General features: G+C 41.9%; 2 protein-coding genes across 13 annotated transcripts in view; one reads left to right on the forward strand and one right to left on the reverse strand.

Moving 5' to 3' along the window:
* The window catches only part of galnt1 (UDP-N-acetyl-alpha-D-galactosamine:polypeptide N-acetylgalactosaminyltransferase 1), a 136,063-nt gene extending 121,021 nt beyond the window's left edge, over positions 1-15,042 (forward strand). For all 9 annotated transcript variants that reach the window (XM_053612093.1, XM_053612096.1, XM_053612102.1 and 6 more), the window contains 5 exons: positions 5,655-5,835; positions 6,374-6,513; positions 7,927-8,025; positions 8,146-8,280; positions 12,987-15,042. In XM_053612093.1, the coding sequence (XP_053468068.1) occupies positions 5,655-5,835; positions 6,374-6,513; positions 7,927-8,025; positions 8,146-8,280; positions 12,987-13,133 (702 nt within the window). In that variant the 3' untranslated portion in view covers positions 13,134-15,042. The remainder of the gene's footprint in view (positions 1-5,654; positions 5,836-6,373; positions 6,514-7,926; positions 8,026-8,145; positions 8,281-12,986) is intronic.
* A 1,754-nt stretch (positions 15,043-16,796) lies between these two features.
* tmem245 (transmembrane protein 245) overlaps positions 16,797-23,013 on the reverse strand; it is a 27,651-nt gene continuing 21,434 nt past the window's right edge. For 2 of the 4 annotated variants that reach the window (XM_053612088.1, XM_053612086.1), the window contains 2 exons: positions 20,746-20,920; positions 19,989-20,345 (listed from right to left, as the gene is read on the reverse strand). In XM_053612088.1, coding sequence (XP_053468063.1) covers positions 20,033-20,345; positions 20,746-20,920 — 488 coding nt within the window. In that variant the 3' untranslated portion in view covers positions 19,989-20,032. The other 2 variants (XM_053612089.1, XM_053612090.1) reach the window with 2 other exon arrangements.

The raw sequence follows: 23,013 nt of genomic DNA on the forward strand, positions 1-23,013 counted from the left end.
TGGGATTTCTAAACCATTAATGGTGGCATCGTCAACGCATTAGCATTTTCCTCTGCTCGGGTTCAGAATACACTGGTGTGTTTGGGGTAACAGCTTTTTTCAGCAGGGAAGCAGAAAAAATCCGAAATATTTGTTAATATCATCGTAATTTAATTCAAAAAGTGGAACTTTCATATATTCTTGATTCATTATACATAAAGTGAAATGTGGAAACTTCACACTGGACTTCAAGCAGCTTGGATTCTGTGCCTCTCCATTCTTCCTCCAGACTCTGGGACCTTGATTTCCAAATGAAATGCAACATTTACTTACATCTTACCCAGGATTGTGGTTGTGTGTACTGAACCAGACTGAGAGATTAAAGGCTCAGGAAACCTTTGGAGGAGTTTTGAGTTAATTAGCTGATTAGAGCTCTTCTCAGGTCGACATTTCTATATTATAAATTCTTTATTCGAATATTTTGAGATACTGGATGTTTGATTTCCATGAAGCCGTAATCATGAAGAATAAAACAAAAAAAGGCTTGAAATATTTCACTTTATATGTAATGAATCTAGAATATATGAAACTTCCACTTTTTGAATTTAGTTATGGAGAAAAAAAAATGAAAGAATTTTTTGAGATGCACCTGTACATGTGGCAAAGTATCTTTCTTGCTTTTCTAATGAGCTAGTTAGTGAGGTTGCTACACCATGCACTACCCAGGAGTGTAGCAGTGTGGGAAAACATGTCAGACTTCCCTGTTAATGAATTCTGTTCAACAGCCAACAACAAAAATGAAAAAAATCAGGCTTTGATAAAAATAGAGTTTTTCTGCCAGTAATATAATTTTCCATCTCTACTTTTGGAAAAGATAAATGGCATGGCTTGCAAAAGTATTTACCTCTCTGGGAATTTATCAGATTTGTCTGAATTGCAAAAGGATAAATCCACATATTCTCCCTGTCAGTATTTTTATTGCAAACTCATGCTCACTCACCGTGAATTTCACACGTCACAATTAATTATCGGTTGGCAAGTATTTCAAAGAAAATGTCAAAAAAAAAGAAAAGAAAAGAAAAATGCTGGTTGTTTAAGTATTCAATCCTCCAGGTTCCAGAAGCTCCAGATGAAAGATATTGTCTTAACAAGGACACAACTGACTTATAATTGGCCTTCAACCGTGAAATATTAAATCAGCTCCCATTTACTGAACAAAAACCCACCTCATTTGAACTGCCTTTGAAGAGACTGAAGGAAAGGAGTGAAAATAAAGACTAAGGAGCATTCTAAGGAAGTTAATGGTAAGGTAATAGAATTTCATAACTTAGGAATAGGATGTAAAATGATATCTAAGAGGTTGGACGTCCCAGTAAACACTGTTGGAATAATAGTGAGTACAGTAAGTGGAAGCTCCATCACACCACCCTGGCACTACCTAGACACGGCCGTCCCTCAAAACTCAAGGGACTCAAAATCAAGACAGAGACTGTTGAAGGATGCCACAGTGAGGCCAACAGTCACTCTGAAGGAGTTACAGAGTACCGTGGCAGAGAGAGGAGTGAAGAGGCACCAGACAGCCATTTCAAGAGCTCTGCATAATTGAGGACTGTATGGGAGAGTGGCTTGAAAGAAACCATCGCTCAAGAAGAGCCATATGAAAGCACAAGAGTGGCCCAGGGAAGATCGCTGTGATGAAACCAAGATCAGAACAGTGGTGGCTAAAGGGTTAAATCTCTGTGTTACTGATCAGAAGGTCCCAGAGCCCTTGAGCAAGGCCCTTAACCCTCTCGATAACTGACCCTTCGCTCTTACCGCTGCTTCCTAACAAGCTGGGATATGCGAAGAAAAGAATTTCACTGTGCTGTAATGTATATGTGACAAATAAAGTTTCAGAGCGCTATATGTGGTGCAGACCTACTGCAGGTCATACCTCAATTAACACAATCCCTACAGTGAAATATGGTGGTGTCAGCATCATGCACTGGGGATGCTTTTCTTCCTCAGAGCCTGGGATGGGATGGGATGGGATGGGATGCTTTTCATCCTCAGAGCCTGGGATGGGATGGGATGCTTTTCATCCTCAGAGCCTGGGATGGGATGGGATGCTTTTCATCCTCAGAGCCTGGGATGGGATGGGATGCTTTTCATCCTCCGAGCCTGGGATGGGATGGGATGGGATGCTTTTCTTCCTCAGAGCCTGGGATGGGATGGGATGGGATGCTTTTCTTCCTCAGAGCCTGGGATGGGATGGAATGCTTTTCATCCTCCGAGCCTGGGATGGGATGGGATGGGTTGCTTTTCTTCCTCAGAGCCTGGGATGGGATGGGATGGGATGGGATGCTTTTCTTCCTCAGAGCCTGGGATAGGATGGGATGCTTTTCATCCTCAGAGCCTGGGCTTCTTGTCGAAATTAAAGCCAGAATGGATTGAACAAAGTACAGGGGGATATTACAAGAGAACCTGCTTTAGCCTGAATAAAGCTTGGGAGAAACGTCCCTTTTCAGCAGGACTTTTTAATGGTTAGCACGTTCGCCTCACACCTCCAGGGTTCGATTCCCACAGTGGCCCTGTGGGTGCGGAGTTTGCATGTTCTCCCGGGGGTTCTCTGCGGGGATTTCCTCTGTGTCCTCCGGTTTCTTCCCCCAGTCCAAAAACATGCATGCTAGGCAGATCGGCAAGTCCAAAGTGTGTGTGAATGTGTGTGCACGGAAGGAGCCTCCCCTGGCGCACCCTGGGCAACGTTCAGTATCATACTGAACGTTGATCATGAGCGGCTAATCCTTCCACCACGATGGTTCCACTATGAAGTGGAACCTCGACACGAAAAGAAGAAGGAGGACAATGGTCCCAAACACAAGGTGAAAAGCAATTTAGGAGCGGTTAAAAACGAAATGGTAAATGTTATACAGTGGTCGAGTAAAAGACCAGATCTAAGTCCTACTTAGAATTTGTGTCAACAAGCAACATCCGACCAAGCAGCTCTGCCAGGAAGAATGGGTGAAAATCGCATCTAAACAGTGTGCAAAGCTGCTGGGAACTTACAACAGACTTAAAGCCGTAGTACTGCCAAGTACTTGTCTGAAAGGGTTAACGCTGAAACACAAGCAACGTGCTTCAGTTTTTAATGTAAAGATCTGCTGACAAATAATGAATTTGAACTATGAAGATTTACATTTAGAGCTAATTGGTTTAAGGTAAACGATACTGGCTGGAACGGTCATGTGTAAGTGTGACCAATCTGATCATTTCTTTATTTTGAGTGGTTTTGACTGCTTTTTGAATACTTTTGCAATGCACTTTATGTTTTACCCAAATATGGAAATGTAGGTTTTATTTAGGTTCTTTTCTTACATTGCCTTGACGTCTGCCTGCAAAAATCGTGCTGTGTCCAGTACATTTAACAAACGCAGTGGTAAACACAATCGGTCTAACACCTCGCCAGCTAAGTGGGGTTTCCTCAAGATTGGCTCATGGTTTTGTTTGTTTTTTAACAGTTACATGCCATAGTAAGTCAGTTTCTGATCTGATACCGGACGTCAAAATGTCTGCTGCAGTTTCGGCAGTAATGTTGTTAAGTAGCTTAAATCTATATAATAGAAAATTGTCCAAATTTGACTATGTTTTGAAATGATTAGAAATAGTATTTTTGTCCAGTGTTTATTTTCACATAATCTGTTTCAGGGAAAATAAAATATCTATGATGAATGGATAATGATGGAGCACTCATCCTGTCATCATTTCTAACTGGCACATAAGTGCTTTTCATTCATTTACTTTGCTAATATAGATTGCTTGTTTGGGGCAAAAACTAAACTATATCAGCAAGATGAGTGCCAGCATAAAGATGTGCAAGTAAGCACAAGTCTTATTTTCTGATACACTATTTGGCCAAAGGTTTGTGGACACTTGACCATCGCACCCATATGTGGTTCTTCCCCAAACTGTTGCCATAAAGTTGGAAGCACACGGTTGTATATGATGTGTTTGTGTGCTGTAGCTTTACAGTTTCCCTTCACTGGCGCTAAGAGGCCCAAGCCTGTTCCAGCATGACAGTATCTCTGTGCACAAAGCGAGCTCCATGAAGACGTGGATTGCCAAGGTTGGTTTGGAAGAACTCGAGTGTCCTGCACAGAGCCCTGAGCTCAAACCCACTGAACACCTTTGGGGATGAACTGGAACACCGACTGCGCCCCAGACCTCCTCGCCCAACAGCAGTGCCTGATCTCACTAATGCTCTTGTGGCTGAATGATTGCAAATCCCCACAGCCACGCTCCAACATCTAGTGGAAAGCCTTCCCAGAATAGTGGAGCTTATTACAACAGCAAAGGACTAAAACTGGAATATGACATTCAAAAGCTTTTGGCCATATAGTGCATCTATTAAACGCCTGTGTGACATATAGTGCATCTATTAAAGGCCTGTGTGAATGTTAAAATATACAAATGACAACTCCCTTACAATTATACAAGAGCACTCTATAACTGATCTGTGTTGTAGAGGAAAGCAGAGAGCTTCCTTACAGTTTTGCTTTTTATTTATTTATTTATATATTTCAGATTATTATCATGTCCGTTAGTGTTGGCATGAGGGAAGAGCAGGGTGTAACTGTGTTGTAATAAAAGCAGCTGTGAAACGCTACAGATAAAGTTTCATATCTGAAATGAAATTAGATTGATTTGGGTTATTTCTTTTGCCGATCGTTCAGGCAGAGGTAAAACTGCTTCTGCTTTTTTTGGCAGAGCTGATTGCTTTATTCAGGTCACATTTAAGCTGGCTATCGAAATTTTTCCACTTTTACACTGATGAAAGTCTCTCGCTTGCTCTCGCTCGCTCTCTCGTGCTCTCAATTCAGTTTTTTTTTATTTTCTTTTTTTCAATTCAACAAGCTTTATTGGCATGATCTGTACAGTATTGCCAAAGCATTACAAGAATGAAGAACTATTAATAAACACATACGATCAGAATCTGAATAAACAGATGTATTAGTGTCCGTATAGAAACATGGAGATGAGAGGATAGAAACCAAGCGTCAGTACAAGTATTGGTCATCATAAAGAAGTCAATAATACATAAATAAATAAAAAACATACACAGAGGACAAACAGGGCTGTGTGTGTGTGTGTGTGTGTGGGTGTGTGTGTGTGGATGTGTGTGTGGGTGTGTGGGTGGGTGGGTGGGTGGGTGGGTGAGTTACTTAATCACTGTCCCTCAGGTGGTGGCAGGCAGATATGTACTGTCCTGCTAGCATGCAGCTCATCTCTCTCTCTCTCGCTCTCTCTCACTCTCTCTCTCTCGCGCTCTCTCTCTCTCTCTCTCTCTCTCTCGCGTGCTCTCACTCTCGCTCTCTCTCTCGCGTGCTCTCGCTCTCACTCTCGCTCTCTCGTTCTCTCTATTTCTCTCTGTCTTTCTCTCTGCCTGTCTCCCTCTCTCCCCTGCAGTAAGGTTTTTCAAGTTGTAAGCAGTTATCCTCATAAAATGTGATAGATGGTGTAACTGAATCAGGCTGGATGTGAGAGCTTTCAGTTTTAGCTTTAAAAACTTCCAGTCAGTAAATTCACGCAGCTCTTAAGCTTCTCGTCACTGTCCTGCTTTTTGAGGACCCCAGGATTTTTCCTTGGGAATGATGAAGTGTGTGTTAATACTTTAGTGTGTGTGTGTGTGTGTATCTCAGATCTGGCAGTGTGGAGGGACACTGGAGATCGTGACGTGTTCTCACGTGGGACATGTTTTCCGTAAGGCCACACCGTACACGTTCCCCGGTGGCACGGGTCAGATCATCAACAAGAACAACAGACGCCTGGCCGAGGTGTGGATGGATGAGTTTAAAAATTTCTTCTACATCATTTCACCTGGTGAGTTCCACACAATTACACAAACTCCTCTCTCTCTCTCTCTCTCTCTCTCTCTCTGTCTCTCTCATTCACTCACTCATTAGCGCTCTCTCTCTCTCTCAATCTATCTATCCCTCTGTCTGTCTGCTGCTCTCTTCTTAATCTCTTTCCCCCTCCCTATGCCCTACATACTGTATCTATCTGTCTGTCTGTCTGTTTTCTTCTCTCTCTTTCACTGCTCGCTCACTCTCTCTCTCTCTCTCTCTCTCTCTCTCTCTCTCTCTCTCTCTCTTGCTCGCTCACTCACGCACTCTCTGTCTCTCTTTTCTCCAACCCCCCTCGCATACATGCACACGGTACCCGCCCCTGTCAGTCTCTCTCCGGCATATTAGGGTATTTGTATTGTCAGAACTCTCGGGTGGAAGGGCTTTATTGGCACAAAGATGGAAAATAATTCATGTTAATGTCACTGTCAATATTTTCCATTGGAGCCTACAGCGCTCTGTGTGCGTCTCCATACATACATTTGGTGTGTGTGTGTGTGTGTGTGTGTGAGTAGGAGTGACGAAGGTTGACTATGGGGACATCTCATCCAGAACCGCCTTGAGACAGAAGCTGCAGTGTAAGCCGTTCTCCTGGTACCTGGAGAGCATCTATCCCGACTCTCAAATCCCACGCCACTACTACTCCCTGGGAGAGGTAACACACACACACACACACACACACACACACACACACACACACACATACACACTGGGCATATTTTAAATACCATGTAAGTCGTGTATCATGTTGCACTAATAGCCGGGTACTGGCTGTGGTGTGTGTGTACGTGCGTGAGGAAGAATTGAGACGCGAAGGATAGAGACAAATATAGACTGCGCTTCTCTCGCACGCTTTTATTATTAGATTATTAGTATTCGACCAGTACACATCTTTTCCCTCTCTCCGTCTCCTAAGCTCTGTCAGTCTTTCTCTGTCCTCTCTCTCGCTCATCTTCCTGTCTGTGCTATTTGTTTTCATCTCTTTCATTGTATCTCTCTCTCTCTCTCTCTCTCTCTCTCTCACATCCTCATAAAGAAAGCGTACATTGTCACTGATGTGTGACACACGCGTGCACCTTCTCTCTTTCTTCAGCTGCCACTCGTTCTTCCTCCATCTGTCCATCACTCTGATGTTTGTTGTTGCCCTGTGAAGCCAAAGACATCCTTTGAGCTCTGTCTGTCGCTTCATCTTTTTTCAAAACACACGTTTGCAGGGTGGGGGCGCACGGTGGCTTAGTGGTTAGCACGTTCACCTCACACCTCCAGGGTCCGGAGTTTGAGCTCTGTGTGTGCAGAGTTTGCATGTTCTCCCTGTGCTGCGGGGGTTTCCTCCGGGTACTCCGGTTTCCTCCCCCAGTCCAAAGACATGCATGGTAGGCTGATTGGTGTGTCCAGAAGTGCCCGTAGTGTATGAATGGACGTGCGAGTATGTGTGTGAGATTGTGCCCTGTGATGGACTGGCACCCTGTCCAGGGTATACCCCGCCTTGTGCCCGATGCTCCTTGGGATGGGCTCCAGGTTCCCCGTGACCCTGAAAAGGAGTAAGCGGTAGAAGATGGATGGATGGATGGACGTTTGCAGGGTGTGATGTCACCATGAAATATATCCAATCACAGAGGGATTAGTCGAGGGCATGGCTGAGACAGAAGGTCATTGAACTCGTCGTTACTGGCCGACGTTAAGAAGGATGTTCAGTACTGAGGGGAAGATTTGGCAGAGCGCATCATAAATTAATCCTGTGTGTGTGTGTGTGTGTGTGTGTGTGTTTGTGTTCTCGTATATGATTTTGTGTATGGAATGTGCGTGTTTGTGCATGTGCGTACATGCACGTGTATGCATATGTGTGTGTACATTTGTGCATGTGCCATTGTGTTAGTATTTTGGTAATGATGTGATGTTTACGTGTCTGACACAGAACACTTTTATTTACGTTTGCGACGCAAAGCTGCTGCAGAAGTATATTTCATCAGTGCGCCAGTTCCAGCATGCAGCAGAGCGACCAAGCATAGAACAGCAGAGTTTCATTTCTCTACAGCTAGAGTTTATAACATGTCTGTGAATCTCACAGATCCGTAACGTGGAGACTAACCAGTGTCTGGACAACATGGCACGGAAAGAGAATGAAAAAGTGGGCATCTTCAACTGTCACGGCATGGGAGGCAACCAGGTCGGGACATTTCTCTCTCTCTCTCCCTCTCTCTCTCTCTCTCTCTCTCTCTCTCTCTCTCTCATCATTTCATCATTACTCTTGTCAAGCAAAGAAAATGACCACGTGTCGTGTTTGCAGGTTTTCTCGTACACAGCCAATAAGGAGATCCGAACGGACGACCTGTGTCTAGACGTGTCCAAACTGAACGGGCCTGTAATGATGCTCAAGTGCCATCATCTGAAAGGCAACCAGCTGTGGGAGTACGATCCTCTGGTGAGTGCATGGAGTCAGTTACCGAATTCATAAGTGAGGAATATCTGCATTAATGTGAGCACAAATATACAGGAGTTTTATTTTAATACGAGTAATAGTAGTGAGGCTTTATTAAGGTCGTAGAGGGATCTCGGTCCGTTCTGAGATCCATGCAGAACATTTTTACTTGTTTATATCCTCGGGTTTGTGCGAGACGTGTGTGAATTCAGATCACAGGGTTTCAGTACGGTTTAAATCCACACACCGAGATGGTGTTCCCACGAGCTGTCTGTGTTGATGTGGATGTACTGTATATTCTTGTCCTTTATCTTGATGAAAGATCCATCACAGCCTCCTGACAGAGGCAACCATGTTTTGAGTTCAAATATTCTAGGCAGTGGTACTAAGACGTTGGACTGATCGGAAAGTCATGAGTTAAAATCCCAGCACCGCCAAGCTGCCACTGCTGGGCCCTCGAGCAAGGTCCTTAACCCTCAACTGCTCAGTTGGCTCCGGGCGTCTGCTAAATGCTGTTAATGTAAATGATGCCGTGAATCTTAATAAGAGCCCCTGGACCACTAGCTGCGATGTTGTGCAAGGCCGAAACATCTGACCACAACCAAATTTCCAGTGACACATAGCGAAGTTCAGGCTCTGTGATCCGTGTGATGCTCTGAGGAAGGACTTCTTTTGTGCTCAGATCATCAAACCGCTAGGTGGTGTTTAATATTTGTTGATGTAACAATGTAAAAATGATGTAAACTGAGCTAAACTGTACAAAACAGGGGTCGTCTCACCATCTTCCTCACTGTGTGGGAGAGCAGGTTTATCCTGCATTGTTTGTTTTATTATTATTATTATTATTATTATTATTATTTTATTTAATTTCTAGTCCTGTTGAGGTTAATAGCATTTTTCACTGCTTATGTATTTTGTACTTGTACAGGCCAGCAACCATAAATTTTTGTTTGGTTGTTTGTTTATAAGTCAACAGCGATTTTAAAATGATCCGATTTTTAAAAAATGATATTAAAAAGAATAGTTTTTTTTTTTTTTTTAAATAAATAGAAGGTAACCAATTTGTATTCTCTGTGGGTGCCAATAATTTTGGCATTAGAAAGTAGTATTTAAAAGTTCTTAGGGAAATTATTATTTGCTGATGTAGGATAAATAATTGGTCTAGTTGGGGGAAAAAATGAAGCATTATGATGTGTAATATATCAACAGTTAACAGCACCCTAGAAATCACATGAACATCAGTTACCATAGCAACCACCTAGCAAAGCATTTGCATCTGCCAGGAATACTGTAGTAATTTCCAACGACACCCTAGAAACCTCTTGCAATACCATAGCAACCAACTTAACAACACCCTAGCAACCCCCAAGCAACCACCTGGAATACAGTAGCAACAAACTAGCAACATCCTAACAACCACCTAGGATTACTTAGCAACACCCTAGCAACCACCTTGCAACACCCTAGCAATCACTAGCTATCACCTGGCATACCATTGCAACCACCAAGGATTACATAGCAACTACTTAGCAACCATTTGGAATACTATAACAACCATCTTGCAACACCCTAGCAATCACTAGCTATCACATGGCATACCACTGCAACCAACTAGACTATCATAGCAAGCACATAGCAACACCTAGCAACTACCTACATACTATGCACACAGCAGTAACTTAGCAACCAACTAGCAACACCCTACAAGTCACATGATATACTGTATAATATTAATCACCTAGCAAAGTCCTAGCAACCTCCTACCATCATGCTCATGCTGCTCTGCCTTTTCTTCAGGAAAAGCACTGTGTCGGTTTTTATTTACATCACAGAAACTGACACACGCTGGAGGGATGATGGTATAGTTGTACTGAGACGGCCGTCACTCGGTTTAAATATCACACTGATGTTCAGTGAGTTAAAGAGCTGCTGTACTGTGCAGAGAGAGAGATTAGAGCACCCTCATTCTGAACAGTGCTCTCTGCATTCCGCTGAAGCCATCACTGCTTTGTGGAAATGTCACTGTAATCCCTGCCTCTCCTCCTCCTCCTCCTCCTCCCCTTCCTCGCACTGGCCTCATGCCCGGAGCGTGGGGGTGAAGGACTGAAACAGGAACCTGCAGCATGCAGACTTTTCACTGTCAATAAAAGTTCTGTTTTAGACACAGAGAAGAGGGGGAGAGAGCGAGCGAGGAAAAAGAGTGAGAGAGGAGGTAGAGTGACAAAGATCAGGGGATCACTTGTCAAAGCAACTACATCCGCTGCATGTTTTAGCATAAATTACCGTCACTTACCAACTGAGGTGTGTGTGTGTGTGTGTGTGTGTGTGTGCATGCATGTGTGTGTGTGCGTGTGTGTGTGCGCGCCCGTGTGTGTGTGTGCGTGTGTGTGTGTGTGTGTGTGTGTGTGTGTGTGTGTGTGTGTGTGCGCGCGTGTGTGTGTGTGTGCGCGCGTGTGTGTGTGTGTGTGTGTACTCTGTGAAATCTCTTGGTGCAGATATTATTTTATATTATATATGATGTGTGTACATGAGAACATACTGCACACTGTAGTGGCAAATCCACCCTAATCGACTTGCATATCAGTATTTACAATTACTATGGGATATTCTGATATTTAATGTGTAATGAGATTCTAATTTGTTGTGGCTTGTTTACATGGGTATGAAAATATGGGAAACTTTTACTAGATTAATCTTCATTTTAGAAATCTTTAAAGAGCTGGCTGTTCCAGCTGTTTGTAGCAGAACGAACCCAATATTACCATTACCTAAATATCACCTGCCACTTAGAACTCCGCACATTTCTATTCAGATGAAATGAGTATTCCTATTGGATGATAATTCGTTTCCCCCCAAGGAGTTCATCAGGAATGGTGATAAAAGGAAGGGTCAAGTTCTCATTTAAGAAAAGAAAATCCACTCTATGACTGCATACAAAACTGAAAGAAGTATTTTGTACTGAAAACTCTGAGTTGATTTCTTTCATTTAACTTTCTTTAATAGACATGCGAGTCTGTTCTCAAAAGTCATTAAACAGAATCAAGTCAACATTGACAATCCCCAAAATAGTGTTACGTTCAATAGTGACAGTAAAATAGGTCAGGTTATCCTTCTGTTTTTTTCATTAGGAGCATGTTTTGCTGTGACTGACATCTGACTTAAAAATGCAACCGAGGAAATTAAACACACTGAGGTACTGTAAAATGCCGATCTAACGTTAGGTACACACTCGCAGGATTCACCAGGCCCTTGTTTTGTTGCTTTGGTAACAATGACACTAAACGCCGCGCACTTGCACATGCATTTGTTTATGAATTAAACAGATTGTGGAGTTCAGTGTAAAATTTATTTCGAATCTGCAGTCGAAAGAAGTTATTCAGATGAATAAAAAGTTTGCGTATGAACGTAGCCATGGTAAAGTCGTATGAACATGGCCATCCTGTAAAGGCAGCCAGAGAGAGGAGTTTGTTTCTATGGTAACAGTATATGTCTATATGCAAGGTACATAAAGCTCATAAGGTTTGCCAGCGCAGAGTTTCCTTAAACATGAACATGAATAAAGCCCTACCTGAGGTTACTGCCTGCTGGGGCAAAAATTGTGTCAAGTGATATAACAGTCACGTGAATTGAAATTGACTGTGTGTATCAGAGTTTACAAGCACACACACACACACACACACACACACACACACACAGAGCCTGCTCAAATCTGACAACCGAACTTTCTCTTGATGTATTCATGTGACCTTTGTTCACACTGCCATGGATTAAACTAATCACATGTCTCACTGCAACTGTATTTAACTACAGTGTGAACATAACACACACACACCTCTCTCTCTCTCTCGCTTTGTCTCTCTCTATTTCTCTCTCTCTTTCCCTTTCTCTCTCTTTCTCGCTCTTTCTCTGTTTCTTTCTCTGTTTCTCTCTCTCTCTCTCTCTTTTTCTCTCTCTCTTTCTCGCTCTCTTTCTCTGTTTCTCTCTCTCTTTCTCTGTTTCTCTCTCTCTCTTTCTCTCTTTCTCTTTTTCTCTCTCTCTCTCGCTCTCTTTCTCTGTTTCTCTCTCTCTTTCTCTCTTTCTCTCTCTTTCTCTTTTTCACTCTCTCTTTCTCTGTTTCTCTCTCTCTCTTTCTCTCTCTTTCTCCGTTTCTCTCTCTCTCTCTTTCTCTCTCTCCCCCTACCTCCGTCAATCTTCAATTTCTCTCCCCCCCTCGTCTCCATCTATCCCCATCTCTCTTTCTGTCTCTCTCTCTTTCGCTCTCTCTCTCTTCCTTTCATCCCGGTCAATCTTTCTCTTTTCCTCATCTCTGTCTCTCTCTTTCTCCTTCCATCCCCATCTCTATGCCTGTCCATCCATGTCTCTCTCTCAATATTGAATCTTTTTTATTTTTGGTCTTACAAGAACAAAAAGAAAATGTAGTTGATACATTTTCTGACAGTGCAAGAAAGGAAATTGTGTGCTGTTTTTATTTATTTATTTAAATTGTAAGCAAGCACACGGCTTGATTTTAAAGTTTATCACTCAGCAGCAGACTTGGCAGGCTTTTAAAAACTGTGGGCTTTCAGAGGAGCTCTCTTTACTGTTAATAATAATGAGCTAACCTTTTCTGACTTGTTAAAATGTTGGATTGTTAAAACTCACAATTCTCCCTCCCTCCCTCTCTCCCCCTCCCTCTCTCCCTCTCTCTCTCCCCCTCCCTCCCGCTACAGAAGCTGACCCTGGTGCACGTGAACAGTAATCAGTGTCTGGATAAAGCGTCGGAGGACGACAGCCAGGTGCCCAGCGTCAGAGACTGCAGCGGCAGCCGCTCACAGCAGTGGCTCCTACGCAACGTCACACTGCCCGAAATCTTCTGAGCACACAGCGCATGCACATGAGGACGTACGGAGAGAGACGGACTGACACACTCTTCACACCAGCTCTGGTGGAGAAAGAAGAAAAGGAGCGCGAGCGAGGGAGGGAGGGAGGAAGCTGGATGATCTCTCTACACTTTCCTTTCACTTCCTAATGGTGTGGTCTTGAGGCAGAGCCAAAATTACAGACATATACGTGTACATGAATCTCCCCATCACTCCACTTTACTGACACCCACAACGAGATGGAGAGCGAGAAGAAGAAGAAGAGACTGTATTTTACACAGAGAAACTTAGGATCAGTGGCCTTGTCTTCCTTTAAGGAGCAGAGGGTGATTAGGTGATGTTTACCAGTTGCCTCCTTTTTAGAATATCAGAATATTGTGTGCATGTGCACGTGTGTGCGTGTGCGTGTGTGTGTGTGTGCGTGTGTGCGTGTGCGTGTGTTGCTGAGACAGAAAGACTATGTGGCAACACTGTGGCTTTTAATTTAATTCTTTCACAAGTTTAACGAGCATTGAACACATATCAGTAGCTGCTTTCATGATCTCTTCTCTGATTGGTCAGCATAGGAGCCATGGGTTTCATCTATCAGTATAATAATAATAATAATAATAATAATAATTATAGTAGTAGTAGTAATAAAAACCCCAAAGAGAAAAATGAATGAAAATGTTAGATTAGTAAACAATGAACAGGGTGACTGTCTTAACCAAGAATTATGTAGACTCGTTTGTGTCTTTTATTATTTATTTGTTTTTAAACGAAGGCCCCAAAGTCATTCCTTGAACTTTGACTAAGTATATTGGCTTTAGTTGCAGTTTGTAAGGTGTCTAGTGCTAAAACTCAGATTTGCCCAGAAGCGGGCTGACCCTGAACTTTTGCCTTCCTCTGCATTGGTTAGTAGGAGATATTTTACGCATAAGCACAGGGATTTCATTAACGAACGAGGGCGTCGTTATTCTGTCCTCGAATCATGTATCATTTATAAATTCAAGGGCTTAGCCTTTCTGTTTGTGTGTGTGTGTATATGTGTGTGTGTTTGTGTGTGCACAATATTGTCTTTTTCTGTTTTCGAAATTGTTACTGTTTTATGTCCATGTAGATCCTGTATTTAAATTTATTCCCACACACACACACACACACACACACACACACACACACACACACACACACACACACAGAATCACTGCATTTGTTTAAACCTGTGCAAAGGCCAAAAGAGATTCAGCTAACATATGAATTATTTTACATTTCATTCACTTATTCATGCATTTAATTGACTTTTTATATTGCTTTGTAAAATCATGTGTTACGTTAATGTATTGTGTCTGTACTTTGTTCTCATATCAATGGAGGCTGCAAAAAGATAAAAGAGAATGCTGCTTAGCACTGACTGTGGATGTGAATCACAACAACGTGTCTCACCCTCTGGAATCCGGATAAAGGACAAGCGGAACGTTTTCGCAGAAATACAGACTCACAGTGGCATGATGGAAAGTAATGAGCGCAAAAAGATACTCTTGTCTCTATGTGTGTGTGTGTGTGTGTGTATAGGTCAGAGAGGGACATCAGAGAGATCTACCCATCATCCCTCTCCTTCGGTCCCTCGTGGACAACTAGAGTTTACACACTTTTATTTGCCCTCCGTCTGATGTGAACGGGTGTCATCTCTACAGAGGGGTGTGTGCATGTGCGTGTGCGCACGTGTGTGCGTGCGTGCGTAGGAGAGCAGCATGCATGTGTGTTAGTGTTTCTAACTGTCAGAGGGGTTTTTTTTGTTTGTTTGTTTGTTTCCCATTTTTCTTTAAAAGCTGAATGATGGTGTGGTGTGATGATTGACAGGTGACAGCACACAGAGCTTGATCCACAGGCTGGAGAAATAAACAGAGAAAGTTTACAGTCCAGCAGATCTGCCGTGCCATGGTCTATACTTTTATACATTACTACACACACGCACGTTATAGAGGATTTCATTATGGGAGAAGAAGACACTAAAAGATTAGTCTTCTTACACCAGGCAAAAAAAAAAAAAACAGCAGAGGAGCAAATCATGACATGATTCTAGAATGACTGACAGGTGCGTAGGTGTTTTGAAATCTCTGATATTCACTGGTGAACCTGGAAGCCCCAGCCTCTTCCCCCCATCTCACATTAGTAATGTTGTAGCACCCTTGCTTCCTGTCAATGGAGAATGTTTTGAGTTTATTGATGTGAAATAAAATCTATCAATCTATACAGGAGCACTCTTACACCTACACGTTCATGCAATTATCCAGTCAGCCAATCACGCGGCAACAGCGCAGTGCATAAAATCATGCCGATACTGGTCAAGCTCTTCAGGTCATTTTCACATCAAACATCAGAAAAAGAAAAACGTGATCTCAGTGACTTCTTGGTGCCAGACGGATGCTTTGAGCGTTTCAGTAGCTGGTGATGTCCTGGGATTTTCATGTACGACTATCTGTAGTGTTCATTATTGTGAATGGTGCAAAAAAAAAATCCAGTGAGAATTCTGGCAAAACATCACCTGGGCGTTTTTCTGATTTGTCCAGTGCCCAATGCAGACGCTTGTCAGATTCTTGCTCTTGGCTGATGGGAGTCGATTCCCATGTGGTCTTTTGCTGTTGTAGTCCTATCTGAGATGCTTTTCTGCTCACCAGGGATGTAAACGTGCTTTTTTGAGTTACCAGTCAGCTCAAACCAGTCTGGCCATTCTCCTCTACCTTCTCTCATCAACAAGGCGCTTTCATCCACAGAATTGCTGCTAACTGGATGGGGTTTTTTTTCCCCACACCATTCTGTATGAACTCTAGAGACCGTTGTGTGTGAAAATCCCAGGAGATCCGCAGTTTCTGAAATACTCAAACCAGCACATCTGGCAAGTCACAGAGATGGTATTTTTCCCTGTGATGCATGATGTGAACGTTATAGCTCTTGACCTGTATCTGCAGGGATTTATGCCTCGTGCTGCTCCAACGTGATTGGCTGATTGGATAATTGCATGGATGAGCAATGGTGTTCCTAATTAAAGTGGCTGTGGAGTGTATGTATAAAATCCCTTGATCTCACTAAATAAGTAATAAATGGTAATAAACTCAGCAGAGAAAGACGTGACGCCTATTAAGACCACTGTAACTCGAACGTGGGTTTTGACGCCGTATTCAAAATAATAATAATAATAATAACAGACAGATGAAATTGTGTACAATTTCACGAACGAGTACGGTAGCTCACACTGTTTTTATTTCATTTAACAGATGAGCGAGCACTCTGATGAAGCCATCAGGTTGAAAGAGCCAGGCAATCAGACAAAATGCACACACACACACAGACTCGGCGAGAACCTGGCCATGAAGGGAGAATACAGATAGATTTCAAGAGCGTTAAAAAGGCAAGTCGAAAGCTCTGTTCATTGTAATTGTGGAAGGCTGAAACAATCGATTTCAATCTTCCACTCGCTGATCTGACCGCTCTCTGATGGCTGCGATTCTGGGGTCGGTCATGACCACGTGGACGTAAAGGTCAAATTGTCAAACAGCAGCAGAATGACCGGGTGGGCTTTCATAAAATATTCATAGATTCAGTGATATTTATAGATTTGTAGAAAAATGACCCATTTATGTAGAGTGTGTTTGGGGTAATCAAGAAGCAAGACAGTTATTTCATTTTCTTAAATCGTTTTAATAGTGTAGTAGTATAATGAATAAAGTAAAAAAATATATATTAATGGCTAGACACCATTTCAGAAGGAATACGTCAAATCATTCCAAGGAACACAACACAGGCAGTTCTGCTCAATAAACCAGAAATCACTAACTTACCGTTTACTACTAAAGCTCTCATTTGGTGTTCGACCAAATTCCGTCAAATCGTAACCATCACTTCCTGAGTGAGCAGAATATCCTACTATAAGATCAATTCGAAACTAGACTAGAAGGATATCCGTCAGTGCTACATAATCGATCGACATATCAAAACAAATACGCTTTAAAATTCTAGCTACAGTATGTGCGCATGAGCATGGATCTGTCTTTGGTCTTTCTGCATCCGCAGTTCTCCCGACACAGTCTGTATAAAACGATAAATAAATAAATAAATAAAAAGTTCTCCATTTCTTCTATTAAGTTTATCCCTCCACTCCTCCACTTGCTAAACCATCAGCAAACTTCACCTGTGAGTAATGACACTGCTTGCTGACAGCTAGGAGCAGGAGCTTTGCTCATATTAAGCAGCGCATGAAAAAGCACGCATGTCAATCAAAATGAGTTCCAGCAATGACTCAGGAAAAAGCGCACGATGATGTATGGGACAGAAAATAAATAAAAAGAAGAATTGAGAGATTATGTATTCCATGAGCACACAACTTGGTGACAAAGTCATCACTTAGAAGTGTTTAGTGTAGTCAGAGGAATGAATCAGGGAAGATAAGGCAAAGGGGTGGGTGTGTGTGTGTGTGTGTGTGTGTGTGTGTGTGTGTGTGTGTGTGCTCTTTCTCTCAATCACAAGCACACACACACTTTCTTATTATACTTGAGGACCATCCATTGAGATCATTATTAATTAAGGCTATGCTACACCTAAATGTAACACTAACCTTAACCTCAGTAACCTAAAAGGAAACTGTTAGGCTATTTTTGTTGTTGTTGTTGTTGTTTCTTTTTAATAGATGCTCATTTATTTAATTACATTTTTTAATAAAAGTGTTTTTTCTTGTGGGAACCAGCTAAATGTCCACACAAGGTCCGATATTCCTGTCATTGTGGGGATTTAGTCCTCACCAAGATATTAAAAACATGGCCTCAAACACAACCGTGTGTACATGAGTAGTGCTTATGGAGTTATGATTTGTGATAAGACTTAAAAACTACTCGTGCACTAATCAAGAACTGTTTAACTTTCAAATAATTATCAGAAAGTAGCAATCCCGCACACACATACACACACGCTCGTCAGTGCTGTACACAGCAGGGTAAAAGTTTTCACGTTATATTATAGAAACACTTCATTAACATGAAAAAAAAACTCAAATGAAAAACTGCAACCGTAACAAAGACAGTGAAGACGTAGCAGTCGTGAGATTTACAGTCAAGCGCTGTGTGTAAACAGTTACCCTAACAATCAGAGCGCTAGTTGAGTTTGTAGCCGCTATGCTAGACGAAACGCAATGCTGCTAACTGAACTTTTGCGCTCAGGGGTTAGCGGTGTAAATAATATTGCACACAGAGAACCCAGGCTCGGGAAGCTTAGCATTATCGCCGAGCAGTCGTGGGAGATCAATAGCATTTTATAAACACTGATCCGGAGCTGATCCGAAGCTGATCTGGAGCTCATCGGTCCTCCAGGTGCAGTTTAAGTGCCTGAGACTTCTGTGTCCTTTTGGAGGAGGTTCCAGACTCAGAGGAGCGAGGGTCGAGTAACAGTAGAGCAGCTGGGAAAGCAGCTTGGATTTCTTTCACTCGATCGCTCTTTTCAGCAGCAAAGGAGAGTCCAGGAACGGCCTGCAGGAAGCTCAAGGTCAGTGTCCATAGCAATGTGAAATTGTGTGTTCACTACCTAGTCAGGGTTCTAACGTTCATTTAAGAGAATGTGTGTGTTTGAGAGTGAACGAATGTCTCCAAAAGCACATTCCCACTGAATTCCCAGAATCCTTTGAGGAACTAAAGACTCCCAAAATCATTCTGAATGAGAGCTACACAGTTTAAAGATCTGTCCCTGGTTTGCATTTCCACCAAACCGCAGGATCAATGAATGAACAGACGTAACACAACTGGAACTATCCTCGTGCAGAGAGTAGCACCGTCATAGTGGTGTGCAAATTAAGGCTGGTTTATTCTTGACACGTGAAATTCGCGTGCATGTGCAGATGCAGCGCCAACCCAAGCGCTTGTGTATCTTATCTACATCTGGAGGAATAATAACAATATGAATCAATAACAAAATGGTTGAAAGTCAGAGCCAAAACATCCCTGTTCATCTAGTGTCCAAGTCGAAGTCTAAAATGTTTAGCGATTTTAAACGTCAAAGCGTCGTCGTCGTGATTGTTGTCACGAACAGCATCTCAGTTCCAAAATTCTTTCGGGAGGTGTGACGGCTACGTGAGAGGTTTTCAAAATTCAAATGCCCTGCTGAAGAAAGAAAAAAACTAAACTAAACAATAGAAACCATCACAGACATTCTAATGGTTTCCACTACAAATACCATTACAAACCATCAGCTAACCATTACCATTATTGGTCCTTAATGGTATCCACTAGACATAACACGCCATCAATAAAAGGCAACAAATTACCAATAGAGACCCACAGGGACCATTACAGTTTCCATTTAAAAAAACAATACAATTCCCATTATAACCATTCAAACTATTACAAATTCTGAAGGTTTCCTGGGGTTTTTTTCAGCAGGGAGACTAAACGTCAAAGGAAAACCAGTTAGTAGAATAGTACGCAAGTATGCGATTTGTGACGCATTTGTGGCTAAAGAAACCGCCTCCGTTATTTACTTTGGTCCTTACATTGGCACGTAGCGTTACATTCTGAGGGCGTGCCCAAATGATGCGCCAAACAACCAGCCATCTTGCATACGTGTACACATAGTTAAAAGCGAGTATAATCCAGCCTTTAGACGTGTGTGCGCGGACTAAAGTCTCAGGAGCAGGCGCTTTTTGCTTCATGCAGGCAGTCAGCTTTTATTTCCACATGTACACAAGTCATTAAATACACACTGCAGCTTTCAGGACATTTGTGAATATTGTAGTACAATCTCGTATTCGTATTTGACAGTATATTCTTTGACGCCTGCATTTGACCAATCAGTGCTCGGTATGGGAAGCTCCGCCCACTCTGGAAGAGGGATTTAAACAGATGGAACGACAGACCAGGAAGTAAAATTGCTCAATTTCAGTGTGTATGGGGTTCTTTATTGTAACACCTACATCTATGGTAAGGGAAAGTTACCATATATACTTGACTCTTTGTATGTGTGCGTGTGCGTGCGTGTGTGTGTGTGTGTGTATACCTGCCCAGGTGTTGAGGGAAGTTGCTCTGCACTGGCGTAGGTTGGCTGCTGCTCGGGCTCATCAGCATGGCACTGTAGATGTTGGACGCTACCACCAGAATGCAGAGCAGGATCGGGCCTATGATGGCGCCTTCTAAACCCAAACAGTATGCTCCACCAGCCACAGCTAGGCCTGTCAGATAAGGATGACCCCCACTAGACAGACAAACAGACACACAGAACACACACATACACACACACACACACATTAAGGCTGCAGGCTAAAATCAGAGCACGTGTCATTCATAATTTATCAGCAACTGACTTTAGAGTAGAAGGATCAATAAAAGCTAATAAAACTGACGCCTGCTAGACAGATAGATACACACACACACACACACACACACACACACACACATAGCTTGATTACATGAAGATGTGTCCCTGTAGGGTAAGGAACATTACAATGTCCTTGTTATTTCCTCGAGAGCTGAATGCATTACCTGCTCTGCTCTTAATTAATCTCATTAAACACTTGTGCATGAGGGAGTCAGTCAGTCAGACAGCCAAGGACACAACACTCATCTTTACAGCACACACACACACGCACACACACCCTGATATGTCTGAGTAAATGGCCGTATCGACGAAGTAGGTGGGCAGCAGGTGTGCGAAGAGCAGCAGCAGGGCTTTAACACCTTCACCTTGTGCCAGCCACAGATCGAGCACAGCAGGCAGCGCTGCCCAGTACGTCCCCAAAAACGGCACGGCACCAAGAATGGCTGCCAGCGCTGCAAACACAAACACACACACACACACACACACACACACACAGTAAGCTTTACAATTTAAATCAGCTTGTGTATTTGATTCAGTTAAGGCGTGGGCTTGGTTACATGTTTCGAAAGTTTGCCAAGTCAAAAAGGCAATAAAATAATATTACATAAAACATCATCATCAAAAATGTCATCATCCAGCAGCTTCATGCGTCACATCTGAGTGAATTCCTTAATACGTTTTAATCCTCTTAGCTCACTCAGACTGAATATTTCATCTAGTGCTGCACAATAATACCGAAAACTATTTATTCAGCTAATTTAGGTTAAAGCTGGCTTTAAAGCATGTGGCCCTTTTTCCCCCAGGCTTTGCTTTCACTTTACACTTTTATATCACAAGTCCTTCACAAGTATTCCTTCAAATGTATGAATTTGTGAAACTAAATAATAAATGCCAGTCATGAGTCACATTATAATCAGTAAATAGTACTATTATCACAAAATGATGCAGAGGAGAATACAATAAAATAGTGTCACCGCATCACGTAACCAAAACACGTCATTAAAACACGTGAACCGTGATTTCATGCACCAGACTGAATTTCTTTATCCTGATTGGTCGGAAGGTGTTGATTCATTTTCTAGAACAGCAGCTCGGACAATAGTCTCAGTAGTTGTAATTCAAGTCACATTGTTGTTTCCATAGTAACCACTTCCATGCAGATTTGTACGGCTGACAGAAAACAACAACAACAACAACAACAACATGTAATCGTTGGCATGGTTGAGTTTTCTGTATGATGTTTATTTAGCATTTATGGAAGGAGTCTCCAGTGTCAGAGCTAAAGCTGTATGTTTTCTGCAATGGGAATGTCTTCAGGATGGAGGAGTTCGTAGTTTCCTCAGCAACATTTAATTCTTACTCAATTCATGAGAGAGAAAAGGCTGGGAAAGTGGGAACTAAAGTGTATAGCTGCTATAGAGAACTGATAATAGAAACTGTTTCGAGGACTTTCCACGACATTACTGCATAAACGTTACTATAAAGGGATAAAAAGTACAATGTGTCATTCATTAATAAATAAACATTTATAATCAATCAACCAACCAATCATCGGTAATTTTCTGGAGCACAACGGGAATAAAAAGACGTCAGGACGTGATGTTACAGGAAACGAATCGACTTCCTGGTATTCATGGTAACGGCGTTTGTGGAGCATGTTCTTATAATTGCATACTCCATTGTGTTTTATTCCTTATTTAGCCAATGAGCTTTAACTAAGCTCTCCAATTAATCTGTGATTAAGTGCTGAAGCCAAAAATCATGATTCAATTATGATTAATTGTGTAGCACTAATACATTCTCAAATATATTCACGGCTCTGAGTGTACTGTACCGAGTGGAATATAACGAACACAATCTTTCATTTCTCGTAGTACTCCTAGAAAAATGATATTTATTCCTCAGCTACTGCTGCAAAACAAGCCGGAGGAGCGGGAAGCACAACATTTAGCACAAATCCGGTTAACACTAAAATGCTCGAAAATCACAGCTATTACTTATTATCTTTGGATGAATAAAGGACAAAATGATTGAATATTTCTCATTATGAGATTATTATAGAACACATGATCAAGGCCATCAAGTCTATTTCTAACCATATTTCCTGATTTCAAGCTTGTCTTATTCTATTAGCAGATCATTTTGCTTTGTTTCTTGAAATAAACACTGGAAATAAGCAAAATTCTCCACCAACAGAATAAAGCTTAAAACGAGTAAAAAAAAATATATATCTAGAAATAGGCTTAATGAGCTTATATTTATTTAAAACTAATCTAATTAAAAATAATAATAAAAAGACTAAAATGGCAAAATATGAAGCTTTTAATAATAGTAACAACAAATCTGTGGTCAGGAAATTAGCAGGAATGATATAAATATGCAGATTTCTTGAAATGTTTAAGCCTTGTGTGTAAACTTGCAGACCTTTTTTTTTTCTTTTCTTTTATTATTTATTTTATTTTAACTTTCATTTCATTTCGTACGCCCAGACATGCGTTACTTTGAACTTTACGTCAAACATTTTAATCATTATCGTGATTTTACC

This window comes from Ictalurus furcatus, chromosome 23 (assembly GCF_023375685.1).
Source record: "Ictalurus furcatus strain D&B chromosome 23, Billie_1.0, whole genome shotgun sequence".
NCBI classification, from domain to species: domain Eukaryota; kingdom Metazoa; phylum Chordata; class Actinopteri; order Siluriformes; family Ictaluridae; genus Ictalurus; species Ictalurus furcatus.